At 38.5% G+C, this 24,707-nt stretch overlaps 1 protein-coding gene across 6 annotated transcripts; it reads left to right on the top strand.

Moving 5' to 3' along the window:
• Window positions 1–373: 373 nt before the first annotated feature.
• Window positions 374–23,579, top strand: LOC110873077 (rop guanine nucleotide exchange factor 14). 6 transcript variants are annotated; one of them, XM_022122004.2, is made up of 9 exons: window positions 406–557; window positions 655–844; window positions 15,746–15,903; window positions 20,194–20,574; window positions 20,980–21,134; window positions 21,240–21,314; window positions 21,735–22,001; window positions 22,189–22,533; window positions 23,145–23,579. In XM_022122004.2, the coding sequence occupies exons 3-9, from the start codon at window positions 15,816–15,818 to the stop codon at window positions 23,487–23,489; spliced, it is 1,656 nt and encodes a 551-aa protein (XP_021977696.1). In that variant the 5' UTR covers window positions 406–557; window positions 655–844; window positions 15,746–15,815; the 3' UTR covers window positions 23,490–23,579. The 6 variants fall into 6 exon arrangements, with proteins under 6 accessions (XP_035832578.1, XP_021977698.1, XP_021977697.1 ...); XM_035976685.1 differs by lacking the exon at window positions 655–844 and having other exon boundaries at window positions 374–522; XM_022122006.2 differs by lacking the exon at window positions 655–844 and having other exon boundaries at window positions 401–557; window positions 20,200–20,574.
• Window positions 23,580–24,707: the final 1,128 nt, after the last annotated feature.

Raw genomic sequence — 24,707 nt, 5'->3', positions numbered from 1 at the left:
AATCCATATTAATAGAGCGAAATGCTCATCGTTAATGTTGGATGATTGGTGTAGTTTTGAGTTAGGTAGCGTGGGTGTATGATGTATTGTATTTTGTTGGACCTTGTAAATTATCAGGTTAACGTTTTAGTTAACAGGTATTGCTCTAATAAAATTCGTTACCCGTTCAAAAAAAAAAAAATAGAAACATGCTTGAATGTTTGATCATTGACAATGACTTCAAGATTCACCTTACTTGTAATGTAGGTCTTAAAATAGACAATAAATAAAATCAATATCAAAATAATAAGATATTAAAAAAAAAAAAAAAGCAAACAAAAACGAATTTAAAAACAACCGTATACCATTCGGACTATCCATGAGAAACCCAAACTATAAATGGATCCAAGGCTCACACCATTACAAAACCAAATTCCTCATTCAGTCTTTCGTCTCCACCCACCCCTCTCACTCCAATACACTGACTGACACACAGCAATGGCGATGACGTCATAACAGATTCGAATGAAACGAGCATTGCCGGTATCGATTTTCTCTGCCTTACATTCATCACTAAGGTAACTAATTTCTTCCTCTAGGTTTCAGTTATCCGAGCAAAATTACTCAACGTTCTCTCTAATCGATAATCACTTGGTACGAACCGATCACGTGTAGTTGTTTTGAAACGAGATCTTCAAATTTGTGTGCTGCTTGCGGAGAATAATTACTCAACTGTTATGTGTGATGATTTTGGTTGCGAAATCTGTTGTTTTCTTTGATCGTAATTGGTTAATTAACAAGTTTTGATGAAACGAGATCATCGCTTTTGTCGATGATGATCGGTACCGGTGCCGGTTGGATTCCGGTGAGTATCATCTTCTTTGTTTTTATTTTTATCTGTGTTGTGGTAGTTCCAAAGGATCTTGAGAACCAGACTTTTTTAAAACTATATTAATTTTTTAAATATATATATTTATTTTTTGTAATATTTGTTTTGAAGTAATGTTTTGACCTAACTTTTAAGTGTTTTTATGCTATGATATTCCAATATATATATTACTATCGTCGGTAATCTTACTGTTTATATTATGATTTTAAAAATGAGTTTATTTGTAATCCGTAGAAGAATTAAATTACCCCAACATTTACTACTTTTTTAAAGATTTAGTCATTTAATAATTGTTAAGAAAATCTTTCCTTCACCTATAATGGTTTGGTGTTACAGACTTATGGTGTTTGCCGCTAAAAAAAGTTATATGATTTCAGATATCTGGACTTAAAGATTAAGGGATTTTATGTGTAAGAATTGTTGTTAAAAAAGTGTTTCCTTAAAATTTAGTTTTATATCGACTGGTTTTATAAATTCTATAGACTGTCTGTCAATATTTGATTTCTCTCTAAAAGAAAGTTTGCACAAGACACGTGGGAATCCACACGCATAAACAGTAAACACTGGTGTGTAAAAATATGTCATATAGTATGTGATACTCCTTTATTATATGTGATTTACGTAAATATGTCATATAGTATGTCATACTTGTTTATTATATGTGATTTACGTACTCGATGGTTAATGACACCAAATTACCAAACATTTTCGAATAATAACATGATGACTAAAAAATCCTGAGTACGTGAATACTAATTGCCATCTCTAGAGTTAAGTTTTGGCCATCACAAAATTTGTTCTTCATTAATCACTTGAAAAAAATCATATGTAAATATTATGAAAATTAATAATTTGTTCTTCATTAAACACTTGAAAAAAATCATATGTAAATATTATAAAAATTAATAATAAAGTTGCATGTATTTACCTTTTTTTTAACGGTAAATCAACTGGATTTCCAACTCCCAAGAGAAAATCACTTAGTGGAAAACCCCCTGACCAACTGTGCTATACCATATTGGCATATATTTACCATATTCAAAGTTTTAATAGATATTATTCTATACATAAAAAGACATCAATTAAAAACATCTTAGTTAAATATTATTACAAACTTTAGTTTGAAAGCATTAAAGGTTTTTTTTTTTTTTTTTTTTTTTTTTTTTTTTTTTTTGTGATGGAGATATTACACCCCAATTATAATAGATCATCAATATTCAAGCATTTATATATGAATAGTTACGTGGACACATCTAGTTTTTAACATCACAAATGATAAATACCATTGAATTCTGTCCAGTTTACGTTTTATAATGGATGTATTCAATTAATTTTAGTGTGATATATTACCTTTTGTAATTGAAATTTCTGTTTAATGATAATTATAGTTTAGCTTTCTAATAAATTATCTTGATGAATAATCAATTTAATAGACTTTGAGAAACTGATTAATTTTATTTAATTTATTAGACTTTTAAAATTAAATCTATATCTATATCTATATATAATAAAATAAATCAACGTGTGACACGTGACATGGAGGCATCTACTCTTGAGTTTTCTCACCTCTCTTACATACTTATCTTATATTAATTAATTAAATAAATAATAAATTAATATTAAATATTATCATATCTTCAAATTTAAAATATTTTTAAATAAACAAAATTATTTTTTTTACGAAAACCAAACTTTTTATTAATATATAATTTATTTTTATTATTAAAAAAATATTATATGGATTTTATTACATAAGTTATAAATCAAATTACATATTACTTTCAATAGTTTATTTGATATATAAAATTAGATTTGTTCAACCCGTATAATACCGGGTTTTTTTTAAAGATATAATTTACATTTATCACTTAAATGGCTGCTGATTTGTTTCTTGAATAACATGTTTGACCATTATATCTTCTTATCAACCTATCATCACATATCGAGTATATCCGTTAGTTTTTCAAATAAATTTTTCTATTATTTGGCATATAAAGTTAGATTTATTCAACCAGTAACCAGTGTAATATACAGATTTTTTTTAAGATATAACTTTTTTTATTATTTAGTATATAAAATTACATTTATTCAAACTACGTAATACACGAAATTTTTAAAGATATATATTTTTTTTTATTTGGTATATAAAATTATATTCATTGTCTTTAAAGACATAACTTTTTTATTCAATATATAAAATTACATTTATTTAACCTACATAATAAACGAGGTTTTTAAACATATATTGTTTAGTATTACATTTATATAATTTGTGTAATACATGAGATTCTAACCTCGTGTATATATATATATATATACACACAACTATATGGCTCACTCCGTTATTTTGGTTATTGGAATGAAGATTTGTGTCACCATGTTTTTTTATTGGTACGTGTCCTTTTCTAAATTGACATTTAACTAACTTTTATACTTTTTCCTTATGGTTCTGTCCCAACTATTTCAAAATTATATGATCCATTTGATACTTTGATAGTGTTTTTCTACTTCGTTATAATGTCAATTTAGAAAAAGAATGTCATAAAAAGAAGTTGAATAAACTTACCATCGCTTGATATCTTTGGTTGAAATTGAAAGGCTGATGATTAGAGATTTACAAACCACATTTTCTCGTGTGTTATTTGATCATCTTATATTTTGTTCACTAGTTAGTAATGATAGACCACATGAATGTACCAACTCACCCGTTGCAATCAATTTGAAAAAAAAAAAACGTGTGTTTTGTCATAATAGAGTAGATTTATAAGTCAATATTCTTCACTTACATTTCTCTTACCAAGAGAATTTAGGGTTTGTGTTCGTTAAACCAAAGAAAACATCATAGGATTTTTATACGAAATTACTGGTTACCAAGTCTGGGGCAATTTTATATCGAACCCGTGCATGTGGCATCAGTGGTGGACCCAAAACTTATTTGTTGGAGGTGCGGATGAGGTGTTCAACTATATTTTCAAGGGATGATGTCGTATTTTTTGCTTAAAACATGCACTAAATTTTTTTTCAAGGGGTGCAGCCGTCCACGTTGACCAAATAGTGGGTCCGCCCCTATATGGCATGTCAACCTCACAAGTCCATTGTTGGATTTGCTTAACCCGTTTATGTCACAACTTAAACTAATTGTGAAGTTAATGTCAAAATACAAAATTTAAAATAGAAATTGATATAAGAATCCACAATGAAAATGTAATTGGTTTATATACTTTTGTTTTTCCATTTGTAATTTTTTTAAGTATTTATATGTAAAAAAGGTAAAACGGGTTGTGTTCGTGTCAACCACACATTTGCGTGTCGTGTTAGAGTTCAAACTTTTGACCACCATAAAAGATGTTTATAGATAACATTTCAACCTTTTAACTTTAGACATAAAAATATAAGACGTACTTATCATCTCTTGTTAAATTTGTTCAATCAATGGTCTAATTTGTTCAAATACTCAAACTCATTGCTCAATCAGTCGTTAGATTAGTTCAAATCATATTTAGAAAACATAGACCCATTCAATCAACGGTCCATTTTGTTCAAATACTGGTCGCATCAAACCGCATCGTGGAATCACATCGCGTGATGCAATCTCATCACCACATCAATTTTTGAGCCCAGTGTCTAACATGATTCGTGTCATGCTCGGATTCGTATCAAGCTAAGTAGTTAATGTGGTAAAATATCGGATATCGGTCAAGGACCGATAATTGAGATTTCGGTAATCACGGTGGGATGTCGGTAATTTAATATCATGTTAAATATATATATATATATATATATATATATATATAGAGGCCGGTTATTGTACAATTTGTCTTAACGTACATTGCGTACGAGATGCAGTATCAACATGCCGATTTTTTTTTGAACATGCGATTTTTGTTTTTCAGCAACATGCGATTTTTTTAACATGCTATCTTTGGTTTTTTTTTCAAGCGAGATTTCCTTTCTGGGGTTATAACATGCAAACTTGCCATAGCCCCGCTTCGTACGTTAAGGCATTTTGTACGATACACTTTCTATATATATATATAACACTAACAATTTAGTATACTCTCATACCATTAACAAATTAAGCTTTTTTGCAACACGCAAAACACTAATAACTGTAGCAAGTAGGAACTGACTAAGACTTAAAACACTAACATTTAACAGTTACAACTAACAATTAAAACTTAAAACACTAATACCAGCAATAACAAGTGATGACGGGGGTAGCCCAAGACTAAATAAAGTGACTAAACATGCAAGTGCTTAAAGGGTTAAACGGTTCAATGGTTGAAAAGCTGTGAAATGGGAAAAGCGAGGAGGGAACAGTAATCAATCACATCCGAGCTCGCTTCACCAACCCACGCTCGCAAAAGCAAAGCAGGTCTGCACAATACATGCTATTATCCAGGGGACAAAAGCCTTCAACCCCAAAAGGGGAAACCCTCCACTGCAAACAGGTTTTACTAGTCTTGTACATACTATTTGAGGAGATGTCTTCCCCTATAAGAAGACAGCTTATTCACCCCAAAAGACATTCTTCGATCAGTTGAGATTCCCTCATTTCTGGTCATTCGTGGAGTACTTGCTCACTCTCAAGTTACTCCTTATCACATCCACCACACACACTCTGTTTGCTTTCACTTCTGGATTCGAGCATGTCTCGGAGAAAGAACTCTCAGCAAACAACAATTACATACTAGTGAACCTCCTTCCACGTTTTGCAAACGTGGGGGGACCCCGCGACCTGCGTTAGGCAAGGTTGAACCCTTCAACCTCTTTGCCTAACCAACTCGGCTACCATCTTTGGTCTCGTGTTTGTTGCATCAACAAGTTGGCGCCCACCGTGGGGCTACGCCGCTATTTCTTCTCAAAAAAGACCTAGTAGTGTAGCTCTCTTCACTCAAAGTCACCATGTCTGAAAGTGGATCTCCGGGAGAAGTGAACCAGATCCCTAACACTTCCACCCCGGGTAGTGGCCAAGCTCATACGACTATAACAACACCTTTCTCGACTCCGGGGAGCACACCCGAGTTCCTTACCTTCAACACCGCAACCCCATCCAGATCCGAGGCTCCATCGCCCAATGTCGGTGTATCTGACACCCCGGCGCGTGTTGAACTTACCCCCGAGGGGGTCGCTAATAATTTCCTCGAGTTAAGGTCACTTCTTAACCAACATGTGAGTAAAGAAAGGGAAAAGGGTATAAGGATTCGTTTAGATTATGACGAACCTGAGCCAACGCTGTCTCCCGGGCCACCCCTACCTCCTTTTACCACAAGAAGTGAGGCTGGTCCCAGCAACCCTCCAAACCCTCACCCTTATCTGTCCACTATGACAAATCCTACGGTACATCCTATCCTCTCTTCCCAACCAATTACTAGTGGTACTCCTCTGGGACATGAGCTAACGCTTGACCAGCTCCTACAGTCCCCGGTGACAAGCTATCCAGCTTCTTTAACAACCACATGGGAGCAAGCTCTGTCCGTGCTTCCTTTAGCACGAAGTGCTGTTACTAGCACCCCTCTTGGAATAAACTGCTCGGGTGGTCCAGGAAGCCTTCAAGGCTTCAACCTCATACCCAATATGATGTCCCAAATGATGGCCAACTTCCCGTGGCAACACTTCATTAATCAAGTGCTAGCCACTCAGGGGAATCACGGCAATAGTAACAACGTGGATACAAGGCCTGAAGAGGACTTGGCTAAACCCTATAAGCCAAGCAACCTCTCATGCTTCTCAAGGCAGATAGCCGATTATGATTTTCAATCAAAGATCAAGATGCCAACCCACATCAGGACGTATGGTGGGACTGAAGATCCCGAGGACCATCTCCAGATCTTCACCGGTGCAGCTCGAATAGAAAAATGGTCAAACACTGAATGTTGCCTAATGTTCATGCAGACTCTTGTTGGATCCGCCAGAATCTGGTTCAACGACCTACCTGCTCAAAGCATTCGAAGCTTTGATGATCTCAGCAGGGGTTTTCTGGAAAACTTCTCCCAGCAAAGGCGATATGTCAAAGACGCAACAGTAATCTTCCAGATAAAACAACGTGATGATGAAAGTCTTCGAGCTTTCATTGAACGATATAAGAAGGAAGGTCTGACCTATGTAGGGGCAGATGAGAAAATGAGAGTGGCTGGCTTTATGAATGCCATAACCTCTAAGTACCTCACACGAGATTTCAACAAATCTCTGCCCAAAACCCTGGAAGAAGCCCTTGAAAGGGTCGAAGCTCACATTCGGGGAGAGAAAGCTGTAGACATCAAGGAACAAAGGAAAAGAGGGTCCGGCTGGCGAAGCAATAGCCCGGTTAGAAAAAGGGGAAACTTCAACTCCTACGACAGGCGCCTAAAAGGTTCAGACTCACGAAGGACCGAAGGTCGAAACCTTCCAAGCAGAGACAAAGGCACAAGTTTCACTCCCCTCACCAAGACCCCTCAGGAAATCCTGGCAACAGAAGAAGTTAAACAAAACTTTAGACCTCCCAGGCCTCTCCCCAAAAGCAGAAAAAATGAGAACTCCACACAATTCTGCGAGTTTCATGAAGAAAAGGGACACCACACCAACGATTGCTTCCAACTAAAAAAGAGAATTGAAGAGGCTGTTAAGTCAGGAGAAATCGCCCATTTGGTAAAAGGAGTTCGAGACAAGATGGCTGAAAGCAAAGGGAAGGAAGTCAATATGGTGTACTCTGATGAGAAGGTTCCTCACAAAAGGCAGCGGTTGGAAGCTTGGGAGCTTCAGTGTGTTTGCTTCCCCCCTACGAAGAAGAACCCGCTTCCCAGTCCCCTTGTGGTAGAGGCCACAGTAGGAACACTGCAAACATGTAAAGCATACATAGATACAGGGGCAGCCACTGAAATCATGTTCGAAAAGTTCTTCAACCGTTTAAGCAATGAAGAACGTTCAAGGCTTCAACCTTCCGGAGCCTCCATAAAAGGTATCGCCGATATACCCCTCAAGCCTCTGGGGCAGCTAACCCTTGATGTTCGTTTCAGCGAAGGATCGAAAGAGAGAACCCAATCATTAACCTTTGTGGTTATCAACATCCCCTCAAGTTATGACGTAATCATAGGGAGGCCCGGACAATGTGCATTTTACATGGCAGTGTCTGTTGGCCATGGCACAGTCAAATTCCCTACTGAAAGGGGGATAGCAACCCTTCAACCCTCGCAGGAAGCTTACATAATTGAGGGTGAAAGCTCGAACAGTGAGGAAGACAGGCAAGGGTTGGTCATAAACCCTAAATACCCTGAGCAACGAATAAGGGTCAACCCAAACCTTTCCCAGGAGACCCTTTCATACCTTTAAAAGCTGCTAACACATCACAGTGATGTATTCGCTTGGTGTCCTGAAGATATGACTGGGATCCCTCGGAACATTGCCGAGCACGAGTTAAGAATACCACCGGATGTCAAACCGGTGGTCCAAAAGAAAAGAAGCCTGGCACCCGAAAGAAGCCTGGCAGCTTGCCAAGAAGTTGAAAAACTTGTGTCGGCCGGCATTCTCCGAGAAGTCAAGTACCAATCATGGGTTGCAAACCCGGTTATGGTCAAGAAACCCGACAACTCTTGGAGAATGTGCATAGATTTTAAAGATCTTAACAAAGCTTGTCCCAAAGATTGTTACCCGCTACCGGAAATTGATCTCAAGGTCGATTCCCTCACAGGATATTCGTTTAAATGCTTTCTTGATGCATACAAAGGGTATCACCAAATCCTCATGAAGAAGGAGGATGAAGAAAAGACAGCCTTTCACACAGACAAAGGTATCTTTTGTTATCAAAAGATGCCTTTTGGCCTCAAAAATGCAGGTGCCACCTATCAACGACTCGTCGACAAGGCCTTCGAAAACCAAATCGGCAAAAACATGGAGGCATACGTTGATGACTTGGTTATTAAAAGCAAGACGGAACACCAAATGCTTGACGATATTCAAGAAACTTTCAAGAACCTCAGAAAGGTAAACATGAAGCTCAATCCGGAGAAATGCTCGTTTGGATTTGAGGAAGGAAAATTCTTGGGTCACATCGTCGGAAAGCAAAGCATCAAGGCCAACCCTAACAAGGTAAAAGCTGTCCTCGAAGCTAAACCACCAAGAACCAAGAAAGAGGTTGAAAGATTAAATGGGAAGCTTGCAGCCTTGAAGCGTTTTACCTCAAAATTGGCCGAAAGATCTCTGCCCTTCTACAAAACGCTCAAGAACTGCTCAGACAAGAAGGATTTCAAATGGACTGATGAAGCTGAAGAAGCTTTCAATCAAATGAAGCAGCACTTGGCCTCCCTACCAGATATTGCAGCACCAGAAACCGGGGAGGTAATATCGGTGTACCTTTCAATTGCTGACGAAGCCATCAGCGCAGTCCTCACCATTGAAAGAGACAAGGCTCAGGTACCCGTTTATTTTTTCAGCAAAACTCTAAAATTAGCTGAAACCAAATACCCTCCCCTCGAAAAACTTGCCCTAGCTCTGGTTCAAACAGCTAGAAGGCTTAGGAGGTACTTCCAAGCACATCCTATACAAGTGGTCACTGACCAACCTGTCAAGAATGTGCTTGAAAAACCTGAAAACTCTGGAAGGCTAGCAAAATGGGCAGTGGAACTAGGTGAACACAACATCACCTATGTCCCACGAAAAGCCATTAAAGCTCAGGTTCTGGCTGATTTCCTGGTAGAAGTCCCAAGCCAAATAGTTGACGAAGTAAACACCACAACCACTGAACCCTCCAACCCTGAAGCCTGGAAATTATTCACTGATGGGGCTTCAAGCGTTGAAGGGTCAGGAGCCGGTTTAGTTCTAATCAACCCTGAAGGGTTAGAATTTACATATGCCCTCCGTTTTAATTTTCAGACCACCAATAACGAGGCTGAATACGAGGCATTGATCGCTGGTTTAAGACTGGCCAATGAAATGAAAGTTCAGAAGCTTGAAGTGTTCACAGATTCATTGCTAGTCTCAAGCCAAGTTAACGACAGCTATATTGCTAAAGAACCCAACATGAGGAGATATAAAGAGAAGTCCAAGGACTTAATGAACACCTTCCAAACATGCATCATCAAGCAAATTCCAAGGTCTCAAAATAAAAAGGCCGATGCCTTGAGTAAATTAGCATCCCTGACCTTCGCCCACCTCACTAAAAAGGTGTTGGTTGAAGTGTTGAAGGCCCCATCGATTGATGAATTGGAAGTACAAGATGTGGTCACCGAGGAAGATCCAAATTGGATGACTCCCATCAAAAAATTCCTCCAAAGTAATGAACTACCCAATGATCAAATAGAAGACGAAAGGGTTAAAATCAAAGCAAGACAATATGTGTTGCAAGGAGAAACCCTCTACAAAAAAGGTTACCTTGCCCCCTTGCTAAGATGTGTTGGTCCCGAACAAAGCAAGTATTTGATCAAGGAAATACATGAAGGAATATGCGGAGCTCATTTTGGAGCTAGGTCGGTGGTCGCAAAGCTCATGAACCTTGGATATTTCTGGCCGTCGATGCACCGTGACACCGTTGAACAATTATAAAAATGTGATGCCTGTCAAATCCATGCCCCAATTCCAAGAAGTCCCAAACATGATCTTGTTCCAATAACCTCGGCATGGCCATTCCATAAATGGGGAATGGACATTGTTGGGCCATTCCCTCCAAGCAAAGGGGGAGTAAAATTCTTGTTAGTAGCAATCGACTACTTTAGCAAGTGGCCAGAGGTTAAACCCCTTGCCAAGATCACAGGAAAACTAGTCATAGACTTCATTTGGGAAAACATCATCTGCCGCTATGGGTTGCCGGGGGTAATTGTCACCGACAATGGAAAGCAATTTGCTGAGAAACCTTTCAGCCTTTGGTGCAAGGAATACAGGATCAACCAGATCTTTAGCTCAGTGGCTTACCCGCAGTCAAACGGCCAGGTCGAAAGAGCCAACCGAAGTACTGTGGAAGGCATCAAGACGAGATTGGGAAGATATGAAAGCAATTGGCTGGAAGAATTGCCTAGCGTTCTATGGGCAATTAGAACAACCGAAAAAACAAGTCACAAGAAAACACCTTATAGTTTGGTATTTGGATCCGAGGCCGTAATCCCTGCTGAAATAGGAGTTGTAACCCAACGAATTGTCAACATGGATCCCGAAACAAATCAACATGAGACCATGTTGAACTTTCAACTCCTAGAGGAAGCCCGAGATCAAGCGGCAATACAAGAAGCCAAATACAAACAAAAGATGGAAGCCTACTACAACAAGAGGGTTAAGAATGAACGATTCAAACCAGGGGATCTAGTCCTCAAAAACAATGAAGCTAGCAAAAAGGAAAATCAAGGGAAGCTAGGCCCAAAATGGGAAGGTCCATATACCATCCTCGAAGCACACAAGGGCGGATCCTACAAGCTAGCAGACTCAGAAGGCAAAAGGCTTCCAAGGCATTGGAACGGAAAAACCCTGAGAAAATTCTATGTGTAGACAGAAAATTTAGTTTGTATCAAAATGAAAACCTTTTGTAAAAAGCAGGTATTGCTTGAATGAATGAAGTTGATTTATCAAACTTGTCTTTCTATCATAATATCAGGTTGAGAACCTAGCAAAAAACTCCATGGCAAGGGCCATGTAAGGGGATGAGCTCCCAGGCCATATCGCTCAATAGGTTCAAGGGTTGAATGAACCTATATAAGGGGTGAGTTCCTAAATCAATACAAATCCATGAGACTTATTAAGCGAAAATAACAATGTCTCATAGACAGGTTTGAACAGCCTACACCAATCGTTCCTTAAGTCTTAGAAATACAATCAACAAATAGGCTTACGAAATCAAGTAAATCACAAAGAAATAATGAAAAGGATAAATACTACGTCTTCTTGTTCATAAACACTAAGGCTAAGTGTCTGCAGCACTGAACCCTTTAAAGTGTAAAAAACAAAAGACAAAGTAAACTCAACAATTGACAAGGCTAAGAAAGAATGATAATTGACAAAGGGAAAATAAGCAGGCCCATCAATAAAACATGTAAACCAAACCAAAAGATATCAAGGCTTCAAGCAACCCAGATAATAAGCTCGAAACGTTGAAGGCTTCAACCCAAAAGCGGCTAACCAAAAGGCTTAAAGGGTTAAGAGCCTACTGAACAAATCAAGCAAAGCAAGTAAACAAACATAACACAAGTAACATAATAACCATCATACCATAACTAGGAAGGTCATAAGAGACCTTCAGAAAAGAGTTAAAGCAAGTTCTAGTAACTTGCAAGAGAAACTATTGTTCAAATGGCCATACAGGCCCAACAAACCACCAACAGGAACCTTAAGGGTTCCTGAAAACCTAATATTGTTTAAAACATTACAGACATAAAGTGTTTTGCTAAGAAAGCTACGAATAAATGTCAGATGGCAGAAGGCTTGGAACCTTCAGCTTTGGATTTCTTGGCTTTCTTAGACTTCTTGGCCTTAGCGCCATCACCACCACCAACCGCGGAGGCCTCTAAACCAACATCCTTTAAAGCATCAGGCAGACTGGAAAGGGTATCATCACTATCTCCGGAATAAGATCTCTTCTTTGAAAGGGAGCCCAAAACCTCAGCACACACCTTTTCATTCAGACCCTCAGGTTTCATATCCTGTAAAACAGATAAAGGCTTACCAAAGCAAGAGGAAATCTGATGAACATAGGGATAGGTTAGCCTCTCCATTTGTTCAACTGAGCTCTTGAATACATCAGAAGAATCCGGGCGAAATAAGGGAGACTTTTCCAGAGCATGCCCAGCTTCATGCAGTTTATAACCAGCAACAAGACCTTGGTGTTTTCCCAAGTTGAGCAATTTTGTATACACTTCACCAAGAGCAGAATTAAACTCAGTAGAGTGAAGTAGGTAAGTGACAACCTGTTGAAAGCCCTGCTCAATCAACCACTGGTTATCGCTAGTGGCACGAGACACTGAAGCCTTCAAACTCTTTTTCTCCTCATCAAAGGCTTTCTGGGCAACAGACAAAGCCTCCCTGTCCGCCTTTAGCTTCAACCGATCAGCCTCGAAGTTCTTCTTAAAATCAGTCATTTCAATTTCATGCTGCCTGGATAAGCCTTCAACCTTCTTAGACCAAGCCTCCTCCTTCTCAGCAAAGCTGCTTATCTCCTTTCTCATTGACGCCGTTGAAGACTTCATTTTATCTTTCTTTTTGGAAAAGTCTTCATACTCTCGCATCCTTTGGCGAAAACGAGCAACCCCCTGAGGAAGCATGGCTGCAAGGTTGCAAGTACTAAGAATCATCCGGGATAGCATCACATCATCGTCCATCTCAGAGATAGTCTTGTGAACCGAAGGAGGAGCAATATGACTAAGGGCCTCTTCACAGACAGAAGCATCTTTAAAGCTATCATCAACCTTCACCGACCAGCTTGGCACATAAACGGCATCAGGATTCAACCCTTCAACGTCCATACTCGAAGAACCTTGAACAGGTGTAGCAGCAACCTTTCTGGCCGAATCCTTTTTGTCACGAACAACTAACTTCCCTTCCCTTTCGGAACCCGCCTCAACACCTTGGTCCTCAGACTCCTCAATATCATCACTCAAATCCACCGGTTCAGTAGAGGTGGATTGAGGAGCAGCTTTCAAACGACGAGTAGATCGTCGAGTTGAAGCCTTGGGAGCAAGAGGCTTAGAGAAACCTTTCACAGTCGACACACTAACATACCCACCACCCTCAAACCTTTGCTCAGCAGTCCTAACAACAACATTCTCACCCGGAACAGATGGAGCATCCTCAAACACAACGTCCGAAGTGTCATCACTCTTGATGAAATCCAAGGCAGACATAACTGCAAAGAACAAACGGACAAAACATGAGACAAAAATTTGAAAGATAAAAGAAAAAAGAAAACAAAAATGCATACCCGTGCCATCTCTCATCAGAACCGGATCCCGGTCAGCTTTTTCCCACAACTTACTAACCCCTAATAGAACCAGCAAATGCTCAGGAAAGGGACGAACCCTCGCAGGGCATTTACGAATACATTGCAGAAAAGCATCATTTAAATCAGACTCAAGGGGTTCCGGTTCATTGAGAACAGCATCCGGGTGACGCCACACAGTTTTAAACGGAACAATAGTGTCTGAAACCCAGAAAAAACGATTCTTCCAAGTTCCAAGCGTGGTAACCATCGATGAAATAAGGCCAGAATCAACCTTAGATGCTTCAAAAGTAAACCAATCACCATTCTTGGCGAGTCGGAAAAAGCGACGGAATAACAATAAAGAGGGATCATATCCGAGGGCACGGCACAAAACCTCGAAGTGTAAAACCCTAGCCATGCCCTTCGGATGAATCTGACCAAAGGAAACCCGATAATACTCTAACAAATTCAAAACAAACAGAGAAAACGGATAGCGAAGGTTTGAAAATTCAAAGTGACGGCAATAAAGGGCGATGGAACCAGCCGGACATTTATCAACCGAAGCATCACACGCAGGAGCAGTAGGTGTAAATTCAGTCCCAATGCCATAATCTTTACAAAACAACTCTACTTCCTCTTGGGTTAACCGGGAAAAGGATCTTGCTAAATCCTTAAGGGCACCCATTTTTGAAAGAAAATTATGAAGCAAAAGTAAAGCAAAGGATGAACAAACACTAACCTCGAAAGAAAGGGGAGAGATTTGCAGAAAACACTTGATGCAAAATGAAACGGCAGTAAAGGAAAATATAAAACGAGTTAATATAGGGGCAAAAAAGTAATTAATGTCTTCTGCAAAACCGCCACCCTATCTACTGCCATACATCAATCAAATCAACTGTCAATCATTTAAAATTCAAATTCAAATATTAACTGCCTTCAGCCTTTCAACCCATCAAGCAACGAACCATTGAAACCTTCAAGCAATAACACACATGCATAAAAGTCAGAAGTCTTTGAGTATACTACCCAAAAGCCTCTGACTTGGGGGGCTGATGACGGGGGTAGCCCAAGACTAAATAAAGTGACTAAACATGCAAGTGCTTAAAGGGTTAAACGGTTCAATGGTTGAAAAGCTGTGAAATGGGAAAAGCGAGGAGGGAACAGTAATCAATCACATCTGAGCTCGCTTCACCAACCCACGCTCGCAAAAGCAAAGCAGGTCTGCACAATACATGCTATTATCCAGGGGACAAAAGCCTTCAACCCCAAAAGGGGAAACCCTCCACTGCAAACAGGTTTTACTAGTCTTGTACATACTATTTGAGGAGATGTCTTCCCCTATAAGAAGACAGCTCATTCACCCCAAAAGACATTCTTCGATCAGTTGAGATTCCCTCATTTCTGGTCATTCGTGGAGTACTTGCTCACTCTCAAGTTACTCCTTATCACATCCACCACACACACTCTGTTTGGTTTCACTTCTGGATTCGAGCACGTCTCGGAGAAAGAACTCTCAGCAAACAACAATTACATACTAGTGAACCTCCTTCCACGTTTTGCAAACGTGGGGGGACCCCGCGACCTGCGTTAGGCAAGGTTGAACCCTTCAACCTCTTTGCCTAACCAACTCGGCTACCATCTTTGGTCTCGTGTTTGTTGCATCAACAACAAGAAAAACGAACGGTAGAACTAAGAAGAAAGGTACTGATATCTAGAATGTCTGTGATATATTGGTCAATATTACTAATATTATCGGTACCGATATCTTGGCAGAGGACCGATAACTTATTAACTACATAATCAAGATGCACCTAGCAGCCACAAACATTACCGGTTTAGCACCTACGATGATTGTTTTGTGTGATTTGGACAACTAATACAATTATGTTAACTCAAGGTTGAATTTTGTTATAGCTCTTTAAGCTTGAAACCAAAGTTAAGTATGTATAGAAGAGTGGACATACCTAAGAGAACCAAAAATCTTATGGACCGTTGTTGTAATGCAGGCATTGATTCCTACTATTCGTGTTCGAAAGTTTGTGGATACATAAACTAAATTTCAATAATCCATTAAAGATGGTGTTGTTGAGGAGGAAGCTCGCTTGTTGTACATGGAATAGAGAAATCAACAAAAGCATCGACTTTGGTCAACCACCACCAAACGGTACACTCTCTCTCTCACACACACACTTGATATAGGGGCGTCAGGTTGAATTGACGAACATGAACACGACTCATATATCTATTAGTATCATAAACATTACCCTAACTCAGACACACTTAAATTTGTGTAACCGAACATGACTCGTCACCCGTATATCTGAATAACTCAAGCAAGTGTAAAAAATTGGTTATATGGGTTGGCGAACAACTGACGTTACAAAATTTATATTTTTCAATTTTATTAATTCTAATTTTAAACCAGTTTTTTTTTCATGTAAACCGACGTCAATATCATTCCACACGAAAAAGGGCAATTACAAAGCAATGGTAGGTAGTCGGGCAACAAGTTGAAAATAATTAAATTTACGGTTGTGATTTATACCTCGTTTGATAAACACACCGTGCATGGATTATGGAGTAACCGGTTTAATTAAACACAACATATCAACTCGTAAACTAAGAATAAAAGAAAATATATTTATACCTGTGAAATTTGAAATTATGTTATTCAATTTCTGTAAGACCTACAATAAGATATATCATTGTCTTGTCTTTGTTACATAACTGTGTATGGTCGTTGAAACTTGAAAGTAACAACTTATATATATCGTTTTGAAACCCTCATAACTCCATTATTGATTGTTATTATATCCTACCAATCATATCAAATGTCTAAGTCAATATTTGAAATTCATAAAAACAAGTTTTCCTTACCTTTTAAGCCATGCGTAATGGGGATCATATAGCGTTATATTGGGCTTAAACGCCCCATAGCGTCCGGAACACCGCCCTCCCCCCATGGCGCCGGGATATGCATAGCATCACCACCAAAAAATTTCTCTCTCACACACATATATACACATACATATATATGTATAATTGAAGGGGTATAACCCCGCTACACACTCAAGCTATATAACCCTCTTTCTTACATATTTATCACGTGTCGTATAACCCTACATGTATGGGGTTATGAGGGTTGTACATGTTGGGTGTTTCTTTATAATCAAACATTCTGTCTAAAATGAAAATGTATTGATTTTATCATTATATTATATAATTTTTGCAACCTACTTTATCTTTTCTAGAGGGTTGCTTCCGGTCCTGTTTTGACCACTTTTAACAAAAATTCTATTCTGAACCGCTAATTACAGTTTCAAGAAACGATAAAACAAACTGGTGATGTTGGGTGGCCGGGTTAGTTTGTATTGAAAAATTTAGAATGACAAATATGATTTATGAATATAATACATGCATAACGTATTTCAATCATAAAAAGAAAAATGATAAAGGTTAAGAGACCGTTTCAAACTGTGGATGGACTGTCAAACTAACAAAACTGAACCGTGAACCAACTTGTACTAGGGATGAGCTAGCTACTGTCCGGTACCGAACCGGTACCGGTACCGAAAATCCCCAAAAGTGGGTACCGGTACTGGTACCGAATATACCCGGTTCGATACGGTTCAGTACCGGTACCGATATTTGAGGGTAAAACCAGTAAATACCGATACCGAACCGGTACCGTACCTGACCGGTACCGAAATGTCAAAAGTCGGTACCGAATCGGTACCAAAAAAGTACCCGGTCCGTAAATTCGGTACCGGTACCGGTTCGATATCGGGTCTGATTTGCTCATCCCTAACTTGTACTAATATGAAACCTACATGGAGAGTCTATAATCTATGATAGTAAATATAAAAACCTAACGCCAGAAGCTATCAAATTTCTGACCAAAGTCCAACGGGTCATCCACAACAATTGCTCAGCCTAATGGGGACGAGGTTTTGTCTTTGGTGGATTAGGGTTTGGAATTCAGAAAGGAGGCGCAGCTTGTTGCCCGTAAACCTTCTGTTTTGATGTACTTGGCAAGCATGCATAGGATAATTAAAAAATATCCATTTCGATAAAAAAATTAATTTTTTTTTCTTTTTCTTTTTTTTTATCATAGACTAAAAAGCTAAAATAAATCGAAAAAACAAGGATACTTTTTGGGTCAGAGAAGAACTACATAGGCCAAAAGTTAGTGGTGAGGACAATAAAGGTAAATAAATTCGAAAACTTAAAAGTGATGGTGATATACCAGCTGAATACATCCACCCATGAAGATTGCATGGTTCTTATTTTTATGTTTCTATAATTGACCGACATACAGAGGGTGGCCCCTAATTTCTTTTCTTTGTGGTGTTGTACCACACCCACACAGGAAATAACTTGAAGATGCCCAAATGGTGGTGGGGGCTGGGGACACACTAGTCATTTTCTTGCTTTTGGTTTTGGATACTTGTTAAACAACCTAGTTGTTGGTTGGATTCCCACCATGTTACCTTCAGTGGCGAAGCTTGAGATTTCAAACTGTGGGCGAAAGTCACCGGACCTAAAAGTTTCTATAAAACTGGGGTCGAAAACGTATACGCCCAAAAATTTCTATATGAAAACTGCATACTTTCCACTACTGAGCGAAAAGTTCTGGGCCCTCCCTTAAAAGCTTCACCCATTGTTACCTTTTCATTTACCCTTTCCTTATATTTTTCACCAAAAAAACACCATTTTTCTTGATTTTTAGAGTTCCAAGGAGAAAAAAAATTAATCGAACCATAACCGAAGTAACCAAACTGACAGAAAACTGATAGTTTGGTTCAGTTTTTATCGTCTGTTTCGGAACCCGTGACCTGTTGTCTGATGCCACCAAACCCATACTTGAACCTTTAATGCTATTGCCTTGGTGCTAACTTCTCTAACCAACAATATTTCTTGTAACACGATGTAGAGCGAACTAAAGGAATAAATGATAATTTTCTAAACGCATAAACCATTACATTTTAATGAAAATCCAATAAATTTGGTAGTCGTTGCCAAATCGTGTAAAACAACAATTTCAGTGAATTTAATAAAATCCACCATTCACACGTTTTTTACAAATGAAACAAAAATAAAAAAAAAAATAAAATTTGGGAAAACAAAATTGTGATTTATACCTTCAGGAAAAAGCTAACCAGCAAAAAGGAAAACAATATATAAAAATATGAGCTAAATAATAATAATTACTTCTTAAGATTTGGTTTTGAGTCAATCATCCAGGTGGCAAATTCAAGACATGTATTTGTCTCCTTAAACATTTTTTGTGTATTAATTTGTTATATTAAAATAATCTTCACAATTTCTGCCCATATTTTTTATCTCTAATTATTTTATCAGATGAAAAAAAGTTCAACACCCTCTACTACTACTTCCTATATGAACTAGTAACTAACATATTTATATGCAACTACAACACTTGCAGCATGTGTTTGTTTTTACTGAAGAATCTGCATTATTATAGAGATGGTAATTATATGATTTATGTTACCAACCCTCTCCTTTTATATACTCTTATAACTTGATCCGATCATTATCTTCTACATCAACCTCTAGATTAAAATATCTTGTAGCCTTAGTTTAAAAAAACATGAGGTGTGCTCTATGTACAACCAAATAAGCTTTATGTATAACCAGAAGTTGCATCTCTTTCATCTCATATACGTGTTTGCCTTTTAATTAAAGGGTTATTGGATTTTATCACCCTTAACTATTGGCTATTGGCTGATGCCACCCCCAACTATCACTTTGACGCCCGCCACCCCCAACTTAACACTTAGTGTGTTCTGTTACCACGTCATTAATTAATCACTAACTTTTGATCCTGTTACTATACTTTTAGGGGTGTCCTAAGATCCCTAAAACCTTCCTAAGATCCCTATGGTGCCTTAAAAGTATAGTAACTGGATCAAAAGTTAGTGATCAGTTAATGACGTGGTGACAGAACACACTAAATGTTAAGTTGGGGGTGACGAGCGTCAAAGTGATAGTTGGGGGTGACAGCGGCTAACAGCGAATAGTTGGGGGTAATAAGATCCAATAACCCTTAATTAAGTAAGCCAATCCATTTAGTAGTTTATACATATAAATCTCCTACAGTCCTACATACCTAATTTCAACCAGTTTTGACCGCACCTCCTCAAGGTTTTGAGGCGCGCTTATAAAAGTCATGACACCAAAAGGACTTGGACTTTGGACAAAAAGTTATATGTGCATATAAAAGCTTCATTCTCAGGGCTAACTCCATATCTAATGTATGATCTACGAATACGATAACATGATTATGATGGATCTGGTAAATCAGTATGCGAATTGTTAATGTATAGTTAACAATGCATCAACAATAGTAACTTCATGATCTACAAATATCATAACGTGATTATGAATTTACATTATTTCTTGATCTGGTCTGTTGAACCAAGCAAAATAAAAGTTTCAGGAATTGTGACATATAATGGGCTTGAAAGCTGCATTCAGAGTGCTAACTCTTGTGAGGATGAAAGTGTTACAACTAGAGGAGATGAATGTCCAACTGACTCTCTTGATGAAGATGCTTCAAACTCTTCTTCTGTCACTGATGTTTACGGCTCAATTTCTTCTCATTGGATGATAATGAAAAGGGATGATCAAAAGCCGGATGAATGGGAAAGCGCACGACATGGTATCACAAAAGATGAACCATTGTCACAAATCTGCCATGTGGAAATAATGAAAGAAACATTTTCAAAACTCTTGTTGGGTGAAGATACTACAGGAGGGAGCAAGGGTCACTCCTCTGCTTTGGCTTTGTCCAATTCCATAACGAAGCTCGCCCGTAAGCTTTCCCTTTCTCTTATATACCATAGAGTTAGTTGTTAATTCTTGTTTAATTTAGCACTTAAAGACTCAAGAGGATTTACCAAAAAAAAAAAACACTTTGTAAGCACAGTTCAAATATGTTGGGGGTTGTAATTAAAAAGTTTGAACAAGTCAACACGAACGTCTAACTAAACGGGTTGAACATACCAACTCAAACACGACACGTTTCTTACATGGGTAAGACATGATAATCGAAAACCTCATTATACTCGTGTTTCAGGTCATGTCAGTAATTGCACTATCTTTTACAACATGGATTTATTCATATAACATAGTCATTATCAAAATGTAGATCTTAATACCACTACAGTAAATCATTAGTGAAAATTAACTTAAAACATGTGTGTATGTCCAATTACAGAATCTGTTTTCGGGGAGCTATGGAAACTAGAGCCTCTACCAGAGGACAGAAAGGACAGGTGGCGAAGAGAAATGGAATGGTTGCTTGCCCCTACTAACTATATGGTCGAGTTGGTTCCTGCTAAGCAATATGGCGCTAACGGCCGGGCTCTAGAGGCATCTATTCCTTCCTTACTCAAACGTGTTCAGATTATTTTTTATGTTTTCTGTAAAAAGAAAATAAAATGTGTCATATTGTATATGTATTTGAATTCGAAGCAGATCATGAGACCAAAAGCCCGTGCAGATGTTCACATTAATCTTCCGGCTCTACAGAAGTTAGACTCCTTGCTTCTTGTAGGTGATCTCTTCACTTGCATTTAAATCTAATCTACTTCTGTTTCCCCAATTTTGCCAAAAGTACATGGAGGTCTCTGTGATTTTCATTTTGTAACGCATTTAGTCTCTAACTTAGACATGCTAAAGTCATAACATTTGTTGGCTGGGGACTAAATGCGTTACAAAGTGCAAACCACAAGGACCATCCGTGTACTTTTGGAAAGCCAGGGACCAAATCCAAAATTTTGATAAATCTCAGGGACCATCCGTGTACTCTACTCAATTTAATAATTAGATTGCTAAAAGTTGGACAGACAGAAAAAAATTGCGGGTCAACTCAACCATGTTAAAAACAATATGATTCAACTCGTTCGAAATGCCTGTTTAGCCATTTGCGTAAATCGTTGAGTTGACAACTTGACATACACACGCTGACAGGAAATGCTAGATACAATGACAAATACCGAGCATTGGTATGAAGAAGGTAGCCGATCAGAAGGAAAAAACAAGAGTGTTGAAGAAGGTGAAAGATGGTGGCTTCCAATGCCACGAGTACCCGCAGGTGGACTCTCTAATGGCAAGAGGAAAAGGTTGCTGAATCAGGCGAAATTGGTTCACCAAATATTCAAGGCTGCCAAGTCTATAAATGAAACCATCCTGGCTGAAATGCCTATACCAAAGATCATTGGACAGGCACTTCCTAAGGTTAGTTATCCTCACTCACCATCCTTTAGCATATGAATATGTTGATTTGGGTTGTGTTTAATCTCAAACGGTTCAAATAGAATAATATAGCCGGAGGGGGAATTGGTTGACCCAGTCAAATGGGTTGAAAGTGGTTGATAATCAGTTATAATATATACAATCTAACGGCTTCATTTTTCATTTACAGTCTGGAAAGGCAAACCTTGGTGATGATCTTTATAGGACTCTAAATACAGCCTCTTACTCAGCTGTAGGAATGCTGAATTCACTTAACATAAAGTCCGAACACAATGCCCTGGTAACCATTAACAGACTAGAAGCCGCAATATACGCATGGAAAGAAAGAGTCTCGATACAAAAAACCAGCACTAAATCTCCAGCAAGAACAGTATGGTCCTTCAAAGATCCTTCGGAGCTCAATAAGATGGAGTTTCTGATAAACCGAGCTGAAGTTCTTATGCAGCAAATTAGAAACCGATACCCAAACCTTCCTCAATCCTTTCTCCATGTCATGAAAATCCAATACGGAAAGGTGAGCAAATCATCCACATGCAACGTTTTTTATTTTGCTTGGTTCGTAGAGGTGGCAAGATGGACGGGCTGGGTAACGGGTCAAAATGGGGTTGGGTTGAAATATGTCACTTTTTAGTTGGGGGTTGAAAACAAGCCATATAGGTTGTGTTGACCCGTGAACACTTTTTGATTCGATTTTATATAGGGGGGGGGGTGTCAATCGTGTCTGGTTGAATCGTTGAACCTGGCCACGGCAAGTCAAGCGTGTTGTAGATGACTTCTAATCAAGTTGTAAATGTGTTAAATGGGTTGGTGGATGGATTAAACAGCGCGTAAACAGGTTGGCGGGTATCCTCATTAACTAAACCGGTCGACATGTTTAGTTAAATGGGTTGTATTAGAAATTGTCACCCCTTTTTTATAAATTTTACAACTAATTATTTTCTTAAGCATGATTAGAAAACATAATGTGTTAAAAATAGATTTAGAGACATTCGTATTGTTTGACCCATTTGACCTTCCACTTTGAGCTACATTTTCTTATTTTACCAAATTGACTGGCACAAGCAAATAGGTTGAAATTGCCACCTCTAGCTTTTGAATTACTAATTAATCATGACATGTATACAGGATATCGCCTACGCGATTTTGGAAGCTTATTCTCGGGTTCTTGGAAACTTGGCATTTAACATGCTCGCTAGAATTGGAGACATTTGTCACGAGGATGAATCGGTCAATCCTAACTCACCGATGCCAATGGGATTCTCAGGCATTGTAAGTGCAAGGCACACACTCTTTGATAAGATGAACTACATAGATGGAAAACTGAGTTTGTTAAAAGCTGAAAAGGCTTCGTATACGCCATTCTTAGGTGATGAAACAAATACAGATTCAATCGCAGCGACACCTAGTCGAATCCCTCATTGTTGTATAGGTAAAGAGGTTTGTTATACACCCCCTAAAATGTCACCTTAGTTCAGTTATGTAAATGGTATGCTATGTAAGTACGAGAAACGTATACAAAACCTACATACTTCCAAATAAAATGCGGTTATTTCGCTAAAATGTATTGTGTTTTTGCTTGGTTTGGATGGTTTCAACAATTATTGAACATCACCTAGAGTGTATAGGTTCCTTTAATTGTATAAAACTTATTGCCAATTTTTATAACAATTCAAGAGAATATTTAAATAAATGAGAAAGAGAGAGAAGAATAATACCACACAAACATGTGATTCGGGTGGATGCAGTGATCAACTAGGAGTCACAATAGAATTTTTTTTTTTTATATTCACTAATGTATTCCCCTTATTTTTTATCATGTAATAACTACCATTTACAAAGTATATCAATTATTTTTTTACAATGTAAGAAAATAAACATTTAGACTCTGTTTTCATGAACAGGGTGGGTGCGGGGTGGGCTTTCACCACGCGGCAACACCGCCGTCGACCCTTCCCTCACCGTGCAACAAGCTAGGGTGCGGGGAGTGTACCTCTTGTAGGGAGAGGAGGGAAGAGGAGAGAGAGAGATGTATAGTGAGCTCTACTATTTTCCAACCAATCATACTTTTTTTTAAATGGTTTGGGTGAAACCATCCTTTATGATTAATAACACATTAAGGGCAAGAGAAGAGTTGGAGAGGGGTGTTGACATGGACAAATTTGATTGGATCCGATTTGAGTTTACCACTCATCTAGAAGGGAGCACCCCTCTAACCCTTAGGGTGAAGGGGGTGCTCACCTAATAGGTGAGTCCCCTCTCTTACGCCAAACCAATCCCCGTGTGCCACGTCAACTCCCCTCTTAAACTCCCCTAACACCCCAATTTGATGGCGCCACTCCCCTCTTAGGTTAATTGGTTTTTTTTTTTTAAAAAAAAAAAAAGAAAAGAAAAGATGTGATTGGACCTGCGCCTTCTCTCTCCTCCCTCTCTCTCGGTGAGCCGCCACCGGTTTCATCCCCCTCTCTCACTCACCGATTGAACGGCGGCACATTGCCTATCGGCAAAATCACTCCCCGCGGCACTCCCCGATTTACGCCCCTTACACCCTTATACAAGGGGTTACAAAACGAATTTTGAAGTAATTGTCTAGAAATCTTCAAGTACACCACACACTTTTCATTTGATACGTTACTGCTCACCAATTAAAAATAATATTAATAATAAGATAATATTGTATTTTAGACTTTT

Source organism: Helianthus annuus, chromosome 8 (genome assembly GCF_002127325.2).
Source record: "Helianthus annuus cultivar XRQ/B chromosome 8, HanXRQr2.0-SUNRISE, whole genome shotgun sequence".
Lineage (NCBI taxonomy): Eukaryota > Viridiplantae > Streptophyta > Magnoliopsida > Asterales > Asteraceae > Helianthus > Helianthus annuus.
Note: the sequence above shows the minus strand (reverse complement) of the source record. Positions and strands in the feature narration are given on the sequence as shown.